The 24,612-nt window shown below is 34.4% G+C and overlaps 1 protein-coding gene across 8 annotated transcripts in view; it reads right to left on the bottom strand.

The window, feature by feature from the left end:
- The window catches only part of SYNJ1 (synaptojanin 1), a 117,624-nt gene extending 96,159 nt beyond the window's left edge, over positions 1-21,465 (bottom strand). For all 8 annotated transcript variants that reach the window (XM_031959349.1, XM_031959351.1, XM_031959352.1 and 5 more), the window contains exons 1-2: positions 21,361-21,465; positions 20,248-20,389 (exon numbers count right to left, since the gene is read on the bottom strand). In XM_031959349.1, coding sequence (XP_031815209.1) covers positions 20,248-20,371 — 124 coding nt within the window. In that variant the 5' untranslated portion in view covers positions 20,372-20,389; positions 21,361-21,465. The remainder of the gene's footprint in view (positions 1-20,247; positions 20,390-21,360) is intronic.
- Between the last annotated feature and the right edge of the window lie 3,147 nt (positions 21,466-24,612).

The following is a 24,612-nucleotide window of genomic DNA, read 5'->3' as shown; positions in this document are numbered from 1 at the left end:
TATCTATTCAGAGTTCTATCTACAACTTTTCTATTTTAGTTGTGACTTTTTCATTCGGAAGAAACTAAAAACCATATAGCAATTAAAATAAATTTAACCCTCAAATTATCACAATTTTGTATTATACTATATATATATATATTTTAAGCAAAAATTGATTTAGGTATCTAGCTAGCAAAACCAGTCTTTTGTCATATCAGTAGAGTCACAATTTAAGGGGCCATTGATAAACTGGAGAATTCAAAGGTGGACCAACAGAATAGTGAAAAGAGTTAATAAGTAACATATCATGCAGAGATTAGCTGAAGGAAAAAGGAAATTTAAGACTAGAGAACAGAAGACCCAGAAAGGATCTAATTGCTGTCTTCAGTTTCTGTCACATGTTAGAAGGATTAGTCCTCTCCTGGTATGGACCCAGAGATGCAGAATCAGAAGTAACAGGTAGAAAGGACAAATGCAATTTTGATGTCAGAAAAAACTTCCTGACCATTAGAGCTTTCCAGAAGTGTAATGGGCAGCCTTGAGAGGTGATAAGATATTCCCAACTTGGGGAGTTTTGAGGAGAAGAAAACTGAGTGACTATTTATCAAATATATTATGGCATTCATTCCTTTCATATATAATTGCACTAACTGTCCAACCAAGGTACCCGACAACCCTCACATTCTATGATTGTGTGATCTAATTTCAGGAGGACAAAATAAAGCAAAGACTTTTAGAGTTGAAAAAATCTTGCAGACCATTTTTAGTACAACTTCTTATATTAGAGATGAAACTCATGAGGCCCACGGAAGTGAAATAAATTTATTTGCTTAAGATTACACAATTACTTAGTGGAGGACCTGAAACAAAAACATAAGGTCTTTTCCCCCCTCTGAGAACCTGAATTCTAGAAAAAAGACAAGAAAAATAATTTTTTCTTGTAAAAAATAAGCAAAAACAAATACAAAGATATGAAAATGTTTTGTTAAAACTTCATATCCCAAGCCTGAGAACAGTATGACATAGAGGAAAAATCTTGAGGGGACAAAAAGCCTTCATTAAAGACCTTTATTATCTTGTTATGGATAGTTACCTGGCAACAAGTTAGTATAGTCAAACAAACCAAATCCATACATTGGCCATATCAAAAAAGTATGCCTCCTTCTGCACCCCTGCTGTATCATTTGTTTGGCAAGAGGTTGGAAGTATGCCTCATCAGTGGTGCCCTTGGAACATAACTGGTCATTATATTAATCTAAGTTCTTAAACTTTCAAATTATAATAATGCAGTCATTTAAAAAATATTGTCTTGGTATGGATCTGTAAGTCATACATTTTAAATTAAAAAGATATTTATATGTTTAAGCTTGGAGCACTTAAGTATCTATAATACTTGGAATATGTACTCCAAAAATGTACTACTATCTGTGAAAAGAAGTAGTGTTTTGATTTCCTTTCATTCTGATATTCGAGAATTTGTTCAAAAGGACTTTGAAATTATAGAATAGCCTTCATTATTTTTTATTAATTTCTTGGTTTTACTTTTGCCTTTCTAAATTTGAATTCTAACCTTTTTTAAGGTTATCCTTATATATCTTACTCAGGTTACCAGATAATGAACTACTTTTACAGAAGGCACTATGTTAATTTTCATCATCATCATCATCATCATCATCATCATTATCATCACTAGAATAGTGACTTTTAGCCACAATGTTTGTTGAATCTGTTGACAACAGAAATTTTCTCTCATGATCACAAAACAAATTTAAAGGTGGAAATGATTTCCTTTTTTGGACAGATGAGGATACTATGAACTAAAAAGGTTAAGTGATTAACTGAAGATTATTATATATGAAGAGCAGATTAGACCCAAGATTCAAATCCAGGTCCTCTGATATAAAATTCCATGTTCATTCAATTGTACCATTAGATCTCTTCCTATCTATCTATTACTCTTATGTCTTTGATTGGTTCTTCATTCATATGTAAAATATTCTGTGTAGCATGAGGATCTATGCTCTCCTTATTTTCCCCTCCTTTTGGGTAACAAGGACAGAATTTACTTTCTAAGACCTGCACTTCAGCAACAGCACCATCTTCCAATGGTTCATTTTTTCACAGGAAATTTAGGGGGACCCTAGTTCAGATATTAGGGTTCAATTTGGAAAAAGAATTATAAGCTAAACTGAGACTCAATTACATTCAGGAAAAAATTTTAACCTCCTAGCTAGAACTGAAGGATCCAAGCACATAGTTTATAAAAAACAAAATCATCTCAGGAACATCCCTTTGTGCACATTAATGTCAAGTAAAGACATGTCCAAAAACACTGGGACTAAACTAATTTACAAAAAGAAAATCAGACTTATAAAATGCCACTAGCAGTGGTGGGTAACAAAATTTTATACACACACACATATATACATTTTTTTTTTCCAATTCTTACTGTACAGATGGAGTGAGGAAAGAGAATGAGACAAACAAGATGCTCCTTAGCCACTGTACTTTCCAGGCAAGGGAGGGAGGGGTATATATTACTAACTGGCTTATGGCATTCTTATCTTATTGCTGGTCATATCAGGGAAGGCCAGTTGTTTGCCACTTAGTCTCCACCCTGCTTCTCAGTCTCTCTGTTATTTCTCCCCTCTTTATTGTCCTAAATTTATTATTTGACTTCAGACAGGCATTAGACAGCTCCCACCCTAAGGAACTACCTTAATTGCTCCATGGAAACATATAACAGACTATAAATATCATGTTCACTAATTAAAGGCTTTTTCCAAGACTCTCCTTCCTTATCCTTCTAAATTATCTTGTTTGGCCATATCACTGGCTCCCAACTCAAACTCAAAATGTTCAAAACAGAAGTCATCTTTTCACAAAGCCTCTTCAAACTTCTCTATTATAAATCATTCTCATATCTAGACTCAAAATATATATGTCGTTCTTGACTCTCTATTACAATCCCTTCACATGTCTAGTACATTTACAAATCTTGTTTCTACGTTCACAATGCCTTTTATATATGTCTTCTCTGTACTCACTGTTCTATCCTCATCATCTCTATTGAAATAGTCTTGTGATTGGTCTTTCTGCCTTATCTTTCCATCCTTCATTCAGTTGAACTAGTTTTCCTAAAGCACAGATCTGATTATGGTGCCCCTACTTAATAAACTAAATGATTCCTTATCACCTCCAAGATCTACTACAAAGTCTTCAGGTTGCTATTCAAAGATTTTCACAACCTGGTCCTTTCCTATTTGTCTAATCTTTTTACATTTTATTAAACTCCATGTACAACATGATCCAGTCAAATGGACATCCTTGATATTCCTAAGACATGAAACTCTATCTCCCGATTTATTTCATTTCCCTTGACTATCCCTCATGTCTGAAATGCTTTCTCCTCACCTGGGCTTCTTAGTTTCCCTGGCTTGCTTCAAGATTCTTCTCAAATTCCACTTTCTACAGAAGACTTTCCTGTCTCTCTAGTTTTCATTCACTGGGTCTCTGTCTAATACTTTGTCTTTATCTTTCCCATTAGGATGTAAGGTCCTTGAAGGCAGGGGCTGGGATTTTTTTTTTTTTTTAATCTTTTTGTTGACTTTCCAGTACTTAGCACAATGTTTGGCATACAGTTAAGTCTGTTCTTGTACAAAACCACAGTGACCCAAAAATATTCAATATATCTATGCTTATCACCCCTTAGAAAAAACAAATGTAGCTATAATAAATCTAGAGAAGGCCAACTAAAACGACAAAGGCCATGAAAGAAGCAGAATGGTAGTCAATCAAAAAGCATTTATTGCTTGTCTAGGATTCCTTGTTAACAACATGGGCTTCAGGCAGATTATTGGAAACAAAATAGGGTGATAATCTGCCCGAAGCCCATGTTGTTAAACCATAGACTTCAACAGAACAATAATCAATCAACCATCTTTTAAGGAAAAGTCAACGAGGAGTCCTAAACACTTTTCCTAGGGCCTAACCTTAAAAATTGTATAAAGCTTAAAGTTTTACATCTTCTAGGTATGTTTTACATGAATTGTCCCTAATTAATTTTAAACTGCCCATGAAAAAGCTCATCTGGCATTTTCCTAACAAGTCAGTCTTTGGAGGCCTTTCTGCAAATTATACTATTTGTTTGACATTTCAATATGCAGAGTTGAATTTCATTAACAAACATGTAAGTTTCAAATATACTTACACTAAAAAGTACTTAAGAGGACAATTAAATAGTCCTAGTCCATCTTGTTGTTAATATTTCATTTGAGGTATGTACTGTTATTCCCATTTCACTTTTTATCTCTAAACAAGTTCTCTTCTCAGGTACAATATTATTTGTCTTTAGTGCCAAATTTTTGAATAGTTTTTATTATGTTTTTTGCTTTAGTCCAAAGAATTTAGTTTATCTTTGCCCATGCTTCCTTTTCTTCTTCCAGAATGAAGCATATGGATAGCCAATAAGTAGATTTGTTTTGCCTGACTATATTTATTTGTAACAAGGAATTGTTTTTATTTTGGAAGAAAAGTAAAAAGGAAATGAGTAAAGAAGCATAGTAGCAGTAATACCCAAGAAAATAAAGCACATTAATGAATTATTTAAAAATACATAGAAGAGAGCAGAAGGAAGTTCAGAAGGAGACCAAGACATGCAAAGCAGTTCTGTAACTGTGGTAATAAATTAAATGTATACTTATTTCTTTAACTTACTGGTGAAGAGAATATAATTAAGTTCATATAAGTTAAATGCATGTATATTTCAACTCAACATGTATAGTACCTTGTTCAAAAGGACCCAAATAAGAAAGCTGGTAGAATCTACTTATATATGAGATAATCTATTCACATTAAGAATCAGAAGGAAGAAACATGGCTTAATGTGCCAGGTGAGAAATCAATTTCAAGGAGAAAAAGAATCATGCCATTTAAATATAGTGTAGATGACATGGAAAGGAAGATAATTAGACAAAGAATTCAGAGATCAGAATACAAACTTAGAATGGAGCCATGATGGGAAACATCAACTACTCTAATATTTGCTGCCAAAGCAGGGCAGCTGAGAAATTGGTGATTTGCTGTCGTAATAATTTCATCTGAAAACAGAGAGAAAACAAGTGACTAAGAGAACATGGTTTTGATTTATAAGGAAAAACTGGTTGCTGAAGCTGAAAGATTAAGAACCTTGGGAATAAATGAAAAATCATTAAATTGTCAATATATTCAGTTATGAAAAATTATAACAGCACTTTCTATCATAGAAAAGAGTTAAGTACAAAGTGGTTATCAACTGACTGGGAAGAGCTTAAATAAGTTATAGTATATGATTGTAAAGGAATACTACTACTTTAAAAGAAATGACAAATTACAGATTCAAAAAAACTTGAGGAGACTCAGACCCGTAAGAACTGATATAGAGTGAAGTGAGAATAATTTACACGAGTATAAAACAGTACAGGAAAACAATTTAGACTAAAGACCTCTTACCCAAATAAAGACCAGTCATGACTCTAGAAGGCTATTGAAAGAAGCATTCTTTCTCTGTGTGACAGAGAGGTGACAAGACTGGAGTTACAGAATGAATCAGATATTTTTAAATGGAGCCAATATGTGCATTTATTTTGCTTGACTCTACTTAGAAGGCTATAAGGTTAGGTTTCTGTGTGGAGAGAAAGATGTGGGGAGTAGTAATAAGGACACCAAAATTTTTAAAAATATATGTCAACAATATCAAAGAATTTCCTAAAGGAACATAGATAGACAGTGTATTTTGCTTACTATTCTGTTAAATTTAATATAGTCTTTATAAAACTCTAACTCCTAAAATAATTCAGTTTCACATATATTTAGTTCTTCTAAACTGAAATGTTCATTTCTATTCATGCTTGTTAAGTTTAAAATAGTGGGTTTTTTTTAAATGAAAAAAAAAAAGGATCAAAAGATGATGGTACATTGTTGTAATGGGTTGTTATTATTAAGGCAAAAAATAGACACTTTCATTCTTATGAAAGGAAGTATGGAGAAAAAACCTACAAAGTAATTCAAGTAAAGAATAATAAAACCAAAACTATATGTAAATTAACTACAACTATAAGCATATTAAAGACGAAAAAAAAAAAAATAAAGCCAAAAGCTATTAGAAGAGATCTGAAAAAAAGGACACAGAACTATTGTTTTTGTTTATGGGTATAATTCAAGGTTCCACCAAAGGCCCTCTTCTCTTTTCCTTCTATACTCTCCCGGATATAATTATATAAATGTAAATAAGTTCTAGATGTGAGCTTTATTTCTAATTACCTGTATCTCAAACTCAAATGTTTGTTAATTACTTTGGCATTATATTCATATTCTCACTCTCCCTCACCCCATAGAACCAATCAGTTGACAAATCTTACCAATTTTATCTCTACAGCATCTCTCACATTTTTAATTCAGGCCCTTATTCTCTCACACCTGATTATTACTAGAAGCTTCCTGATTAGTTTTTCTGCCTCAAATTTCTTTCTTTCTTTTTTTATTATAGCTTTTTATTTACAAGATATAGGCATGGGTAATTTTTTAGCATTGACCCTTGCAAAACCTTCTGTTCTAACTTTTCCCTTCCTTCCCCCCAGCCTCTCCCCTTGATGGCAGGTAGACCAATACATGTTAAATATGTTAAAGTACATGTTAAATACAATATATGTATACATATCCATAGTTATTTTGTTGCACAAGAAAAAATCAGACTTAGAAACAAGGTAAAAATAACCTAAGAAGGAAATCAAAAATGCAAGTGGACAAAAACAGAGGGAGTGGAAATGTTATGGTGTGGTTCATACTCATTACCCATAGTTCTTTCACTGGGTGTAGCTGATTCTCTTCATTACTGAACAAATGGAATTGATTTAGTTCATCTCACTGTTGAAGAGAGTCATGTCCATCAGAATTGATTGTCATATAGTATTGTTGCTCAAATTTCTTATAACCTTTTTTTTTTTTAAATTATTGTTTTTCTGGCATATCTGATTCTTTGTGATATCATTTTGGGTTATCTCAGCAAAGATACTGGAATAGCTGGCCACTTAATTCTGCGAGCTTATTTTACAGATGAGGAAACTGAGGCAAACAAGATTAAGTAACTTGTCCAAGGTCACACAGCAATTAAGTATCTGAGGGCAAATTTTAATTCAGGAAAATGAGTCTTCCTCACTTCAGGCTTAGTGCTCTATCCACTGTGCCACCTCTAGCTGCCCCTTACAATCTAAAATCCATCCAAAAAACTGTTATCACGGTGATTTTCCTTAGGCATATATAACTATGTCACTTCCTTATTTGATTAATTCCAGTGGCTCCCTGTTTCCTTTATGATATACAAGAATTCCTATGTTTTAACTTTTAATTTCATAACCTTGCTCCAATCTATTTTTTTAGCCTGGGAACAAGCACTGATTAAGTAATTATGTACTAGGCAGTGTGCTAAACACTTTACAAATATTATCTCATTTGATGCTTACAATAACCCTGATAGGCAGGTGTTGGAATCCTTACAAAGTGATAAGTCAGTTGCCTAATTTAGCATGGAACTCAGCAAATCCTCTAACTCACTAATGTATTTAAGTACTCATTGGAGTTCACAAGTATGGGATATTCACAAAGTTAACTTTGTAACTGTGAATTCACACCTCCCTTAATCCCTCTCTCAGAGGAGGAGTCAATCTTTGGGAGATCATATATAAAGAAGCTTTTAGCTTCAGGTTAGTTCAGTTTGGAACATTGTCAAGAGTAGGAGAGGAGCACTCTGGGAGATACAGAAGCCCACAAGCCCTCTCTCGGAGGCAAGACAGATTCATTCCAACTTTCACCTTGGTGTTCGCTGGAGATATTTGGAAGAAGAGAAGCTGAAGCTGGCAGAGGCAAAAGATTAGCGGCAAGAACTCTTGGAACCAAAGAGGAAGAGAGGCCTCTAAGAAAACCAACCAGGCTATATTGAAGGACACAATAAAAGATTTGAACTTTTAGCACTTGGATGCATTTAGGGTGATTATTACTTTGAACCAAAACTAAGGCTGCCTCCAGAAAACCTCCCCAAGAAACCTGCTCCCAGAGAGAATCATTATATTTTAACGAAGAGAATGCCACAGGCAGGTGCTATTATTATATCCATCATAGCTGGAAAAAAAACTGAGGCCGACTGAGGTTAAGTGTCTTTACTTGGGTCATCGAGCTACTAAATATTTAAGGTTAAATTAACATTTAGGACTTCATGACTGCAAGTCCAATGCTCTACCTACTGTACTCCTTAGGTGTATCACTAGTGATAGAATTTAAAGCATTTGGAGGTGATCTTTCCCAAACTCTTCAAATCATATACAGATTGATAACTTATCTTTGACATAAAGGTAGCCTTGTCTATAGGGATCAATCTTATTACTGATATCCTACATCCCTAACCTAAATAAAAGAATTGAGAATGTTAACTTTGTAGCTGATAACAGATTCATGAACATTAAAGCCGGAAGGAGCCTCAGAGATCACATTATCCAGTGACATATGTTAAAGATGAGAAAACTGATCCAAAGACATAGGGTGACTTACTTGAGATCAGTCAATAAGTGACAAAGCTGATAATTACAGTCTCTTTATCTATTTGGAACCATTCATCTTAAAGTATGCATTATAGTTCAAAAACAGGACACATGTGAGTGATTACAAATACAAGTTAGTAATAGACTTGGGAACATAAAACACTAAGTTTAAGAGGTATTCTCTGGAGATTTGTACAAAGGAAATGCCTTTCTGCCATTTTATAAATCATCTTCACAGATCTTATCTTATTTGGTCCTCAAAATAACTTTATAAAGTAGATAGGGAAATATCATCCATTATTTACAAATTAGGAAATTAAGTCTGAGAAAGGTGATAAAAGAGCCAAACTTAGAATTAGGTTTCCCAACTCTTGGTCTAATACTCATAAAAACTCTGTGGCTACATAAAGTAATAAGTCTTAAAACTAAAAATCACCTACCATTTCAGTGTAATGCGATTTATTAAGTTTGCAGTAAGGGATCTCTTTTTGTCTTAAGCTAGCCTCATAGTCCTAAGGCAGTCAGGCAGCACAGTATATAGACACAAGGCCTGGAATCAGGAAGACTGGAGCTCAAATCTGTACTCAGACTCTTAAGGTGGCTGATCTTAGGCAAGTCATTTAACCCTGTTTGAGTTTCTTCATCTGCTAAATGAAATGGAGAAGGAAAAAGCAAACTATTGCAGGATTTTTTGGCAAGGAAACTCCAAATGAGGTCACAAAAGAGTCATACACAAATGAACAAGTGAACAACAACAAGCCTTATAATCTAAGAGTTAAGAAAAATATAGTATATCTAGGCAGGGATATTTTTACAATATTTTTTTCTTTACTTTCTCCTAAATTCTACATCCTCATCCAACTCACCTAATTGACATTTCTGTCTATGACAACTCTGCTTCCATGCCTTCGCTCAGGCTGCCCTCCATGCCCAAAATGTTCTTCCTTATCTCTATTCCCCTTTAGCTCTCTTTAAGGCTCAGTTCCACTCCCTTCAAGAGGTCCTTCTTTGTTCCTTCAATTAATATTGCTCTTCTTTATCACTAAGCATATATTTTCACATTATCTACTGTTTTTAGTTACCATATGAACATATAGAATATGAACTATTTAAAAGGGAGAATTAGCTCTTATATTTGTATTTCCAGTGACAAATGGGGGAAAAAAAGCCTTGAAACTATGGTTCAAATTGAAGACATAAAAAAGGTCAAAGATTTAACATCATGAAAATGTTCAACAAGAGTTAAGAGGGTGGTGGAAAGTTCAAGAAACTATAATCCCATACAAAAAATGAAACTAACTGTAATAATAATAAATTAATATTTATCAAGTATTTACTATGTGCCAGGCACCCTCCTAAGGTTTTACAACTGTTATCTCATTTGATCCTCAAAATAACTCTATGAGGCACATGCTACTATCATATCTTAATTTTACAGATGAAGAAACTAAGGCAAACAGAAGTTAATGACTTGCCCAAGGTTACAATATTAGTGTTTAAAGCTGGATTCAAAGTCAAGTCTTCCTGACTCTATACCCAGCACTTTATGTACTGAGCTACTGATCAGACACTGATCAGTGTCAGTCAAAGGTCAAAAACAGAAGAAAGAATATATCCATAATAGCTCCCAATTTCTCCTGTCATCTGAAAAATGAGAATGGATAAAAGTTAATATGTTACTTTTCACAAAGCTGTCTAAAAACTGTGATAGAGAAATTTTTAAAAAATGTTTTGCTGAGGCAGTTGGGGTTAAGTGACTTACGTAGGGTCACACACAGCTAAGAAGTGTTAAGTGTCTGAGGCCAGATTTGAACTCAGGTCCTCCTGACTTCAGGGGTGGTGCTCTATCCACTGAACCACCTAGCTGCCCCATTTAGTGGTTCTTTTAAAAAATTTCTCAGCTGCCTCATTTAGTGGTTCTTTTAAAAAATTTCTCTATTGAGGTAGCTAGGTGGTGCAGTGGATAGAGCACCAGCCCTGAAGTCAGGAGGACCCGAGTTCAAATCTGGCCTCAGACACATGTCCTAGCTGTGTGTAACCCTGAGTAAGTCACTTAACTCCAATTGCCTCAGCAAAAAATTTTTAGAAAAGAAACATTAAATGAAAAAATCAAAAAAGTCTAAAAATTAACTAAGAGGAAATACTTAATTTTCCTACCAAAAACTCATGACAATCAATGATAAACGAGCATCAAATATGTAAAATAGTTATAAATGTAAGGTCATGAAGGAAGATAGAAAATTATGAACAATTCACAATATTAAAGAAGGAGAAGAGGGAAAAACCAGGTATGTGGACAATTTAAGCATGAGATTAAAGTAAGATTATTCTAAGGACATTTATAAATGTAACTTAAAAAGAACAACAAAGAAAATTTTAAGGAAATACGTTCTTGTATCACTGACAATAGAGATGGGGAGGGGGAAGGATTCTTTTTAGCAGAGAGATGGGGTAAATATGAAGACTTAAGAGTTTGATAACTACCTGAGAAAAAGAGCAAAAAGTGAATAGGAAGAACTCCATTGAAGAAGGTAGGCAAGTAGGATGTTCTGCCATCTCATGATTTTCCCCTCTGGATACCTGATGGCAGAAACTTAGAGGTAGCATTTCCAACAATAGGATCATGGTCCCTTAAGTCAGAATAACTGCAATACTTTGGGCTACCTCACAGATTTATTTTCATACTATAAGCCAGCAGTATGGTCATTTATCTTACAAACTGGCAAATAAAAGTAAGACCCTCACAAAATAGATAAGCAAAATCTTGATACATATTATGAAATGTTATTTTAAATCTATACTGGCATTTCAGTTTCTTTATATTTCAGGGTTTTTTTTTTCCTTTCTTACTATATAAACTGTTGAGCAATAAAACTGATCACAAAGCCAAAAATGAAAATCATTCTTTTTATTTTAGTCATAGGTGAATGATAAGTTACATTCATCTATCAGACTACTTCTGCTTTCCCCACAACTATTTCATCTAAGTAAAAATTTAGAAGGCCAGGGAAATTAGACAGAAAAATTTAATGGTAGCTGTTTTACTGGGAGTGAGGCTGTGGGGGGGAAATAAAGCATTCAAAAAATATATAGTTGTAACTAAAATTTGCTGACAATAACACATTCTGATTATGCTGATCCATTTGCTTCCTGTTTCTTGTTCCTGTTTTTTTAATCATCCTGCCATAGACATCAGATTTCAACTTAACTGAGCAATTTACTAGAATAATATTTCTTAAGTGGTCAACATAAGATGGATAAAAAAATAAATTCGCTTCCTATCTAATCATACAAACCTAGGTCTACAAATTCTTTTTCAAAGACCACAGAGATATAAAACAGTAGAAAATCAGTATTACAGATTTTTCCTCAGTAAAAAATAGCATTATGTATAGAATGACAGGATTAGGAAGACCTTGGTTCAAGTTTCAACTTTGGCTGTGCTACTATGAATATCGGGCAAACTGAAGACTGCATAACAAATTTGCATTGGTAGAAGGAATGATCTCATCAAGAATTTGCTATACCAAAGAGGTCATCAATCTGGAGGAAAAAAAGGAAATTATTATACATATTTCATTTAATATACTATGTATGAAATGCACCCAGCCGATCAAAAAGGTATCTAGAAAATGTACTAATAGCAAAGGAAGGAGGCAGTAGTCATTTAAGGGCTAACAGATGGTCAGCCCCAGTTGGAGTCTGCTCTTGTAGGTTCTACCAAGCTGAAAAGGTATGACGTATGGTCCCTATAAATGAATTTTGTGTCTGCTCCTCAGGGATTAGCCTAGTTGAGTTCAGGGAAACTTATTACCAGGTTGAATACAATGTATTTTTTCAAAATACCATCTACCAAACTGCAATCCTAGTAGAGGAATACTCACTACACTGATGATTCAACAGATCCTTTAAATTAAAAAAGGAAACACAAAAACCAGATTCATAAGCATTCCTCAGAAACAATTTAAGTTAAACAGAAATTATTTTTAAAGGAAAACTTAATAATAGGTATTTTCAAATAGGATTTTCAATTAAAAACTTAGATAATGCTAGTAGAAATGTATGGTCATTTCCAAATCAACAATTTACTAAGTAGCAAATTTTTAAATGTAAAAAAAGAACCAAAAAAACTCTTCTATGCTTTTTCATATGAACAAAGATCTTTTTTTTAAATAAACATTATCATCAACCTTGCTATTTATGATATTCTTCCACCTATCCTTGAAAATTTACAGTTGTCATTCTCTTAGTAGTTCAATTATGCCTCCAGAATAGGCAAACAGAGGTACTTAAAATTCACAATAAGAAAAAAGGGGAAATAAAGGGAACCAAGCATTTATTAAGTGCCTATTAGTGCCAGGTAGGCAGTACATCAAGGTGGTAGAGTAGATAGGGTGACAAGCTGAGAGAAAAGACGATACATCTTCCTGAATTCAAATCTGGCCTCAGACATTTACTAGTTGTGTGACCTGGGCAAATCACTTAATCCTGTTTGCCTCAATTTTCTCATCTGGAAAATGAGCTGAAGAATGATAAACCACTCCAATACTTTTGCTGAGAAAATTCCAAATGGGATCATGAAAAGTTGAGCAGGCCTGAAACAAATGAACAAAAACAAAGTTTGGTCCTCACAATAACTCTGCATGGTAGGTGCTGTTATTATCCCCATTTTATATTTAAGTAAACTTTGACAGACATGGATTAAGTTATACAACTAGGAAGTGTCTGAAGCCAGATTTGAATTCAAATCTTTTTGACCCTAGTTCTAGTAACTCTATCCACTATGCCACCTAATGAAGTTTTTTCCACTAAAATTATACATCTAAGTTTGTTCATTACCAAATTCAGAAATGATCAAGTCAAAACAGTGCCAGATTATGCAAGTCTATTTTAGAAGAAGGACCCTTCAAGCCCAGAGATGTTAAATAATTCATTTAAGATCACACAGCATGACATTAGCTGAGTTAAGACTTGTTTCCAAACCTCTCTTTCTACTACATCATTATTTTTTAATCCAATTGAAGAAGTATTTGTTAAGCAATTAACACATGAAAGATACTCTATTAGAGACCATCAATATAAATACACAACAGTTCTTACCTAAGCTACTGAGGTGTTACAATATATCTATAGATCACTAAATACCAAGTAATTTTGGGTGAATTGTAGGAAGGGGAAAAGGGTGTAGCACAATAGCTAGGGAGCAGTCCTATGTAAGAGAAGAAACTTGAACTGAGCTTTAAAGCATCTAAAAATTTTAAAAGACAGTTGGGAAAGGATAGCACTCTAGAACAGAGGAGTGTCAGAACTGACAGTTACATGGACTGGGAAATTGAGAAATTAGAGAAGGCAAGACCAATTAGGAGGATATTTTGTAGAGGTGACAAAAGTGATAAAGGACAAGGAGATAAAAGATAATGTGAAATTAAAATGGCTAACTATATGATCAAGGAGAGAAAAGTTAAGTCAGAGCAGAGAGAGTCTGGGAAGACTAGAAAAAGATGAAGTGTCAGGTTCCTAATGAAGAGGCAACAACGGGGTAAAAGGTCATGGTCCAAGAGAAGAATTTCAAGTCTTAAGCTTCATATGATGATGAGACCAAAGGTAGGATTATATATATGCGCGCATGACCACGCGCATACGCACACGCACACACACACACACTCTAGTCCTGTATGTGTCTAAGAGTACAGATTATGGAAGGTGACAAGGTTGATGAACTAGGAGGTCTGCAAATGAGGGCAGGGCTGTTGTAAAGATAAACTGAAGCTCTGAGTTCCTTAGGAAAGGAGAAGAAAGAATTGATTACTTAAAGGTAACAACTAGAAGGATGTGGAGAGGGCAAGATAGATGAAGTAACCCTCAAAGGAGGAGAAGTTGCTCAAATGACAAAAGAGGCAGAGTCTAAAAGATAATAGCAAAGAGCAAATAAAGAATAAAGAATATGCCTATTCTTTTTTACTGTCCTATAATGTTGGGGGACAAAAGAAAATATATACTGCATAATGCCATGTCTTCTGGTAAGAGACATATTTTTGTGAATGTAAGAAGATAGAAGGAAGGTAAAAGGAAAAGTTCTAATAGAAAGGTCAAATCACTGTGTAGCACATTATTAGGTAATATTGAATTATTAAATGTTATTTTAAATAATATTTAAATAAATATTAAATTAGAATATTGAATTATTGCTGACTATTTATAGTGGACTATTTATAAGTGACCTCTACATCTTTGTTCTTAAGAATGATATCATCGTTAAATAAGATGAATGATTTCTCATGTTTCTGTACCACCTACTTGTTCAGTTATAGTTTCCTAAGTCTCTGAGGTTCTGGCTAATTTACCAATCTATTAACTAAGAATAAAGATTATACTCCAAGAAAGTATTAAAATCAAAGAAAAGGCAACCAATGAAAAAGTTTCACATTATAAGACTGGTGTAAAGCAGAACTCAAAGAGTTCTCTCTTGACAATAACTATTCTATTGCATTGCATAAAATTCTATTTATTGTAAATTTGCTCTAACGTATAGTAAACTCAGTCCTTGTGTTAACATTCAAATAAATGCTCAGATAAAAAAACAAAAGAAATATTTTGTATCAAAGGACATCCAGACATAAATTCTTAACAGCTATAAATCAAAGCTTAGTTTTAACAAATGTTTTAATAACTACAAGTTTATGTTGAAAGCTATAATTAACATTTCGATTTAAAACAAATACTCTAATTTTAAAATATAACTCTCAAAAAGTCTACTGGAATTCAAATACATATAACTCTTAAATACAACCAAAAAAAAGTATTTAAATTGACAAGAGCCATTTAATATTTTATAAGATAAAGAAATCAGAAAGGTATAATGAAAAAAGATGTTGGTTTATTATTTTACTTGAGTTTAGCTCTCTAGCTCTCTCTCTCTCTCTTTTTTTTTTAAAGAAAAATTAGTTTTATGATAAGGTAGTTAAAACACAAAATAACTACTTGAGAGAATTTGGTAAATGGGCTTTGTCTTTCAAACCTATTTTATCTAAAAGATGAAAATTAGTGAGAATCTTTTTTTTTTTTTTAACAGATTTATTTCCAAAGTTAAGTTTACCCTTAATACAATAATTTCATACTCAAGAACTGTTAAGGAGTCAAAACATGCAGAATTTAATATATCAATAAACATTTAAGTAATGACAAAAATAAACATTTAATACTAGTTATTTTTGCCCCAGTCCCTGTACTCATACTGGTTGAAATCTTTTCCCCTCTTAACCTTAAAATGATTGTTTTATAACATACAAAAACTAATTTAAGGAAACAATTCCAAATCAGTGGGCATGCCATTTTATTTATTGATTCCTAAAAATCACCCTACCCAACATCTTCACAAAATTCTAAGTAAGTAAACTTCTATAAAAAATTATATTGGGAAAGACTGCTAAAAAATAATTTGGGTTTTGTACTAAAGTTCACACATATATTATATTAAAATTCGACATACATAAGAATCCAGAGATCAGCATAGACAGATAATTTAAGAAAATTTTCATGAAAATTACAGGGCTTGAATTTGGCCTAGAAAAATAGGCAACGAAAGTTACTGGATGATTGGTAAGATTGCAAGGAATGATATGAGCAAAGATTAGAACAGTTTGTTAGGGAAACAGGAGATTCCAGTGGTTCTGTCATTCTAAATCTTCACTCTCCTCCAAATCTAATCTGTGGCCAAGTTTGGTAGATTCTACTTATACAGTATCTTTCAAGTATATCTACTTTTCTCCTCTGACACTGTCACCACTCTGGTTCAGGACCTCAACCCTAAAAAAAAACCTTCTGACTGGACTTTCTACCTAGCCCTATCATACATCCTCTATCATCTTCCATTCAGCTATGAAAGAGTTTAGTCTGACCATATCAAATCTTAGGTACAAGTTCTGACCATATTATCAATATTCAATTTTTTTTTCCTATTGTTCAGTCATTTTTCTGTCATATCTGACTTTCTATGATCTCATCTGGAATATTCTTGGCAAAAATACTGGAATATTTGCCAATTATCTTCTCCAGATGAGGAACTGAGGCAAACAGGGTTAAATGACTTGCTCAGGATTACACAGCTAGTAAGTATGTGAGGTTAGTTCTGAATGCAAGATCAGTCTTCTTAACTTCAGGCCCAACATGACAGCCACTCTACCACTCAGATGTCCAATATGCTAATCAAGACACTCCAGTATCAAATGTTCAGGATCAAATATAAAATTCTCTCCTTGACTTTTAAAAATCTTCACAATCTTTTTTACCTTTCAAATTTTACATTTTACTCCCCTCCACATACATGACCCACTGATACTGGCTTCTTTGCTATTCAGACTCCACACAATTTCCTATGGCCATCTCCCATGCCCAGAAGGCTCTCACCTCATCTATAAATGCCTGATTTTCTTTCAAATCCTGGTTTAAATCCCACTTTCTAGAAGAAGTCTTTTCTGGTCCCTCAATTTATTAGTGTCTAAGATTATCTCCAACTTATCTTGCACAGCTTGTCTGTATATAGCTGTTTAAATGCCGACTTCCCCAACAGATGTTAGCTTCTTGTAGGCAGGGATTGTTTTTGCTTTTCTGTATATCCCCTAGGCTTGGCAAAAAGCCTGGCACATATTTAGTGCTTAATAAATACTTATTGACTTAAGGATATACAAATTACTGAGAACCTTCTGTTCTTGGTGGAGAAGTCTCTTTACCCTGTGGCAAACTGGAATCACTAAAGTTTTAGGATAGTGAAATGGATTTTCAGGAACATTCTTAGTATGTTGTATGAAGTGAAGATAAGGAAACAGACTTAAGGCAAGGAAACCATTAGTACTATTTTCCGAGCACACATTTTACAACTACCAGTCAATAAATATTTGCTATTATTGGTAATAAAGAGAAAAACCATTCAAAATGTGCCTCAAGGAAATCTGATTTATTAGTATGGTTACTCGTTCAAGAAACTGATCTATGCCTTAGCAAATGTTCTTCAAAAATTACTGAAAAATTCAATTCACTGAGGTCACCTGGTAATGAGGTTTTCCATATTTAGACTCTCTACTTTCAAAAATATTATCAGGTCTATACTTGAAACTTTCCAGAGCTTCACTGGTATAACTTTTAAGAATCAAGAGTCATTTTCACTTTATTGGTAGAAAAGCATATTTAGCTGCAATATATTTTTGGTATTTATCTTGAGACTAAATTCCAAATAAACTTTTATGGTTTATTTTAATGGTTCTGTAGCATTACTTCAAACTTTTCATTAGTAATTGAAAATTATTTTAAAGAATTAATGAGCTACATAAAAACTGGTTTTAATCTTTACAGAAAGAATATCTACTCAATGTTTTTTTCTTTAAAGAAACGTACAGCGATTTAAATCTAATAGAAAATGAACAGGAACAGTAACTAAAGCCAATTGTTTCTGCAAAAATTTAAGTTCAAAAATTAAAAAATTTTCAAAAAATAGATTGTCTTTTGTTCAGGTGATTTTTTTCCCCTTGAGCACTGATAATGAAATCCCTTTACACTACCATATAATGTTTTTATATAACTAGCATATGTATATATTCAAAATCGTGATTATTTCAAGATTTTCTGTCTTGGAATGAAAAACCTAACATGACTCCTTCAAGATTAAAAAAAATAATAATAAGATTTACAAAAACACATTCAATTTATAGCCCAAGTTCCAACATGATTTTAAAACAGGGAGGCAGATATGGATTAAATCTCTGGTCTTTCCCAGTAGGAGATTTCATTTTCAAAATAAGCAGATTGTACTAAAGTTCCTTTAAACAATAATAGTTGTCTTCTTCACTGGCATATGGTACTTACTATCTCATCACTTTTTTTAAAAAAAGGATGGATCATGAGGAATAAAATATATTTTTTCGATTCTTTCTATTTATTGAATGGATAATTTCCATCCACAACTGTATTGTCTATGTGAGAGCAGAATCAATAGATGATACACTTATTAAATCTGCAGATTACAAATCTCTAAGGGAAAGATGGCTAACATACAGGATATCAGAACTAGGATCCAAAGAAACCAACAGTTGCAACATATCAGTTAATTCTGACATGAAATTTAATAGGAATAAATATGAAGTCCTACATTTGATTCCAAAAATTCAATTTTACAATTACAAGATAAAATAAGAAGAGGTGCAGTGGAAAGACTGCTGGATTTATAGCCAGAGTATCTGGGTTCAAATCTCAAGTCTGTTACTTACTACTACTGGCACTCTAGGTCAAGTCACTGAACCATTCCAGGCTTAAGTTTCTTCAGCTATAAGACTAGATAACCTCTGAGGTCCCTTCCAGTCAATTTAATTCAAGTCAAATAGCACTTATTAAGCCCATATTATGTGCCAAGCACTGTGCTAAGTGCTGGGAATCCAAAGAAAAGCAGTTTTTAATCTCATTCAATAATGGCTGAAAATAGGAGCATTGATTCTTTGATGGATTTCTGACATAATTGAGCCTTAAGTTACCGGAACATTTGAAACCCAGATTCTAGTTTACTAGGGCAAGTCATAATTTAAAACATTTGCAAGGACTATAGTAGATGTTTGCAAAAAACATTCTGAGCTTTTTGATACATAATAAAACCTTTATCTTCCTCTGTCCTCGATTCCAATTCATCAAAATTGGTATAAATGAAAACCAGTGAAAATGTTAATTAGGAATAATTATTAAAGCACTTCAGCCTAAAATCAGAGATCCTTCTCCAGTACATTAAAATAAAACTATATTTCAAATATATTCCTGCCTTTCTCTCCAAACAGTATATAAACTAATAATCTAATCCATTAAATATCAATAGTGTCATCAACAAAATCTAAACAATTTTAGGATATGTCATCAATTGGTTCGATGTTTCAATGATACTGAAAAACAACTACCAATAATTAGATAAGATTTTTTTGAAAAAAATTAAATGATAGGTAAAATGCTAAGCTGACTTTAGAACGGTACAACCTCACTGAATGGGCAGTAACTATTACCAGAAATTACTTCTTAACATTTGACTCACTGACAATGTCCCAAATTTACTGGCTATCCTATAAAATTAGAAATAGTGGACAGATACTCAAATAAAACATTTACATTTTTCATCTCTCTCCAAATAACTGTAGTAAATGATACTATCCTCGTAGTCTATTAAGTTCTTTCCTATTAACTTGCAACCACATACATCTCATTAAATTTCAGAAATGTTTATGCAACCTAAAATATAAAGAAGGAATTCTAGTAAGCCATTCCGCTTATAGATTGACTGATACTTTCAAAATTGTATAAAGACCTTTCTAGTAGATTTCAACATCAACAGCAGAGGGAAAAATGACTAACTAACAACTAACTAACGACCTAACTAACAACTCAAAGAATCTGATGTAATTTGAATTTTTAACTTTACTTAGAAGGTACAACAAAAATCAAACTTCAAAAAATTTCAGCATGGAAGAAAAAAAAATGGAAATTCATTAGAAAGGTGTTAGGATGAAAAAAACGAAAATAACTTATTACATCCAAGACAATTCATGACTTTTGTTAATGGACTATAAACAAAATAGTTGAATTTACATTGTTCAAAATCAATCTAGCTGTCATAACGTTTAACAATATGTGTGTATGTGTGTGTGTGTATATATATGAAGAGACTTACAGAGCACTGCTACAGCACCAGACTCAAACATAAGACATTCTTCCTTGTGTCTTGTTTCCACTATGAGACTGAATGGTGTAGGATCCAGTTTCTGAAAGATTCGAAATCCTTTGCTAAACGCCATTCTTTCTTCAAAGGCAGCCTAGGAAAGCCAAAAGCAGCAAATGAAGCTGATGCTCCCCTCTGCAGTACTGACTGCAAAGCACCAAGAAATTCCTGCCAGGTTTTGCGTAGGTCTGTCTGTCTGTCCGTCTGGAGTGATGGGGAAGGAGGAAAAGGGAGGGAGAAGAAAGACACCAAAACGAAAAAACAAACCACCACTTCATTTTTACAAAAAAAAAAAAAAAAAAAAAAGCGGGGTGGGTGGGGGGAGAAGAGGTTCTCAGTTCCCATGACAAGGCAGGGCTTAATTTAACTTAGGAGCTCCAGTACTGTTTTGACAGATAATCAGGATTACAGAAAAGAAAAATTACGGAGCTTATTTACTAGAAAATAATTTATCAGCTTCTTGCTTTACACATTTTGAATATGTGCGCACACATTTATATTTTAAAGGAAACTTCAACTGGCCCCAGTGGGAAGAAGAGGAAGAAAGAGTAGACGCCGAAGGATAAAATGGAAAATACCCAATCTACTGAGAGGACAGATAAGATTATCCAAAGAAAGCTGCCGAGAGCTGAAGCTGGGCAGAGGTCACCAGCTACCTTTCAGGCACCCTAGACCCTTGAGATTGCAGGGGAAGGAGTTGCAAGGATCCGATGGAGGAGGAAGGGCTGTCCGGGATCCTGCCCTCCCATCCCCCACCCCCACCCCCATCCCCATCCCCGCTCACACACACAAATCGGGGAAAACAAGGAAAAGAAGTGGCCGCGTCCCTGGGACCCTTGCACCCCCGGGGCCTGTCACAGGAGGGATTGCTGGCTCCCGAGAGGGCAGGCGGACTCCTCCATTTTGAGCGAGGGGAAGACCCCGGAAGGGCGCTCCCTTGCTACTCTCTCGGTAGTCCCTGACAGCGGCTGTCACGACCTCCTTTTCTCCTCTCGCGGTCACTCTCAGCCAGTTCCCTTCCTCCCCGCACCCGCGGACAAGACGCCGCCGCCGCCTCAGCCTCACCTTCCCGGGTCTCTATCTGAGCCACCTCTGGCGCTGTCAGGCTTCTCTTCAAGCGGCTGGAAACTGGTTGCACCCGAGCTAACCCGCCTGCTGTGGGTTAGCCCTAGCTCCGTCCGCCGGCTGCAGCCCCGTAGCCCGGGCTGTCCGTGTCCCTGGCACTGGCGCAGCTACCGCCGCCGCCGCCGCCACCGGCGGAAGCGTCACTTCCGCTCCGAAGGGGCCATCTCTTCCGCATTGCGCAGTCTACAGAGTCGGAAGAGCACACCCCATTGAGGGAGGGAGGAGGGGAATGAGAAGAGATCCGCTACGGGAGGCTCCGCCTTCTGGAAGCTTCAATTTCTCCGCTTCTGCTCCTCCCCACCCAGCTCGAGACTTTCCAGAACCTGCGAATTCCAACCTTATGCCTTTATCTTTCCCTCTGCTAGAGTTCTTGAAATTAGGAGATAGAACTTAAGTATTCAAGAGTTCTGACTCTCCACAGAGAATCATATTTTTAAAAATTTCATTTTACTTGCACCTTCTAACATTTTACCCCAATTACTTGTAAAAACAATAAAATTGTCATTTTTATCAATTTTATCATTTTTTTTTCAACTTTCGAGTTCCAAATTCTCTCCCTGTCATTGAGATGGCAAGCAGTTTTATAAAAATTGTACACATCATACGATTTTAGAGGAATCTTGTCCAACCCTATAATTTGACAGATAAATATTGTACATCTTTAGTTCTTCCCCTGCCTGCACTCCTGACTCTACTCTCGGACTTAACTGAATTTCATAATTTAGAAGCGGCTTCTCCCTTTGTGTGGTTGCCCCCAAATTTTTTTTAATTGTTTTTTTCCCCCAAGTCCATGAAAAGATAGTTTTCAACATTCCTTCTTTGCAAAAACTTGTGCCCAAATTTTTCTCCTTCCTCTTTCCTCCCCGCTCCCAAGGGCAAGCAACCCAATACAGAAAACCTGTCTTTTAAAGAGGCCGTCCAGAAAACCTTTCATTGCCCTCTAGGATGCTTTTCCGCCTATCTCCGATTTTGTTTAAAGCTAGGTATTATCTTCTTGCCCTCCCCGCCCCTCCACTCATTCTTTTCCAGTTTTTTTTAATGGTCTTCTCCCTATTAGAATGTAAGCTTCTGGAGGGCAAGTAATGCTTTTCTTTCTATTCTCAGTGTTTAACAAATGCCAGACATATAGTAACATACTTAACAAATGCTTGTTGACTTGACAAAACTGATGAGAGGAGGTAAGGTTGAGTGAGATTAGACTAAATGAAAGAGATGAAACCTGCTGCTGTAGGAAGTCATTTGCAAACAGATTATTAAACTCATTGGGGAAAGAAATCTTTTCTTATATTAAAATATAAAAAAATCAAAACTTGCATTAAACATTTTCTGAAGAAAGGTTTAAAAGGTTTCATTACCTAGATGAATAATTATCAAAGTTCTAAAAATGTAGTTTGAACCCCATTTGGGGGTAGAGTGGACACCAAGACCTTTTTAGAGGTCTACAAGTTCAGTACTATTTATGTAACAATACCTATAAGTTATTTGTCTATTAAAATGATATTTCCTTTTCCAGTTACATAATTGTATGACGAAGTTGGATTCTCCTGACATCCTGCAATCGAATTGAATGTAGAAGCAAGTATGAGAATGATTGTCTTCTATTAAAACATTTAAGACATTTGTAAAAATATGCAAAACAATACCACCTAATTGTGGGCATTTGGTTCTTCTTCATAAAATGTTATGCTAATATGTTTATTTTAAATAAATACTTGAAATCTTGTTAGATTTAATAGGGTTTATAGTTTAATAGGGTAAATATTAATGAAAAAATCTTTAATGTACACAGCAATTTTTAAGAGTAAACTTGAAACCAAAAAATTTAAGAGCTGTTAATTTAATTATGTGTTCTTAATCTATTACGTATCATGGATCCTTCTTTGGCAGTCTAGCGAAATATAACATAAAAATACACAGGATTATTAAGGAAACCAATTATGTTGAAATACAATTATAAATAAAGCACTATTAAGTGCTTACTATGTGCCAGGTGTAGTGTTAAAACACTAGGAATTTAACTAAAAGCAAAATGACTATCTCTAACTTTAAGTGGAAGATGTCCAAAAGGAAGCAAAGTATAAAAAGCTCAGTCAAGAGTAGAACTAAGTTAAAAATTAACAGGACCAGACTGGGTGTTCTTCATCAAATCAAAGTTTTGGAAAAGACAGAGGTGAAAAAGTCAGCCATTTTGGATGTCATCAATGTTTTTCTCATCTAGGTTCACATAGATTCTGATACCTATCCATACTGACACAAAGGGGTGTCAAGATCCCACGTGAAGAAAGATTGATTTAGACTAAAAAATAGTGGGACTGGATCCCACTGTTTTATGCTGTCCAGAATATAGAACAGTGTGATAATAAAATAATGCTGTCAAAAAAATTTTCCTATCATTCCTTAAAGACTTCAAGTTGATGAAAAGTGGAGCAGAACCAGAACATTATACACAAAAACAGTAGCATTGAGACTGATCAACCATAAAAGACTTAACTAACTCTAATCAATATAAGGATACAAGATAATTCCAAAGGACTCATGACAAACTGTGAATCATATGGAGATTCACATCCTTAAGTCCAGATTGAAGCATAGTTTTCACTATATTTTAAACTTTTACAACATAGCTGATATAGAAATATCTTGCTTGTTTTCACAAGCATAATTAAGGTAATATTACTTGCTTTCTCAATGGGGAGGACAAATTTGGTACTCAAAATATAAATTTACGTGAAGAATTGAAAATACTCCTCCTCCACATCTGGTTCAATCACAAACATCTGAAACCACTAAAGGTTAAAAAAAAAAAATGCTTCTCTCTACCCCCCCCCCCAAAAGAATCTTATTCCCTAAATGGTTAGAAAAATTGCTCACTTCTGAATAAAATATGTTAATTCTTAATTCCATCCAAAATGGTATTCTTTAATGAGTTTAGAGTCAATCCAGTACAGCAAACATTTATGATGTGGCAAGAGAATTTATAGCTCAAGTCTCTTACTTCCATTATGATAAAAGAAAGAGTATAATGGGACAAACTCTGGCTCAGATTCACTGCCATCACTATCCTAAGATTATATTATTCAGTCCCCATTTTGATTTTCCAAATATTGTTCCTGGAAACCCAAGTCAGCTGTAGATGCCTATTATCATCCCCCTTTTATTGTTACTTGTTCTTAAATGTGTATACTCTTATCT

Source organism: Sarcophilus harrisii, chromosome 3, assembly GCF_902635505.1.
Source record: "Sarcophilus harrisii chromosome 3, mSarHar1.11, whole genome shotgun sequence".
NCBI classification, from domain to species: Eukaryota; Metazoa; Chordata; class Mammalia; order Dasyuromorphia; family Dasyuridae; genus Sarcophilus; species Sarcophilus harrisii.
Note: the sequence above shows the minus strand (reverse complement) of the source record. Positions and strands in the feature narration are given on the sequence as shown.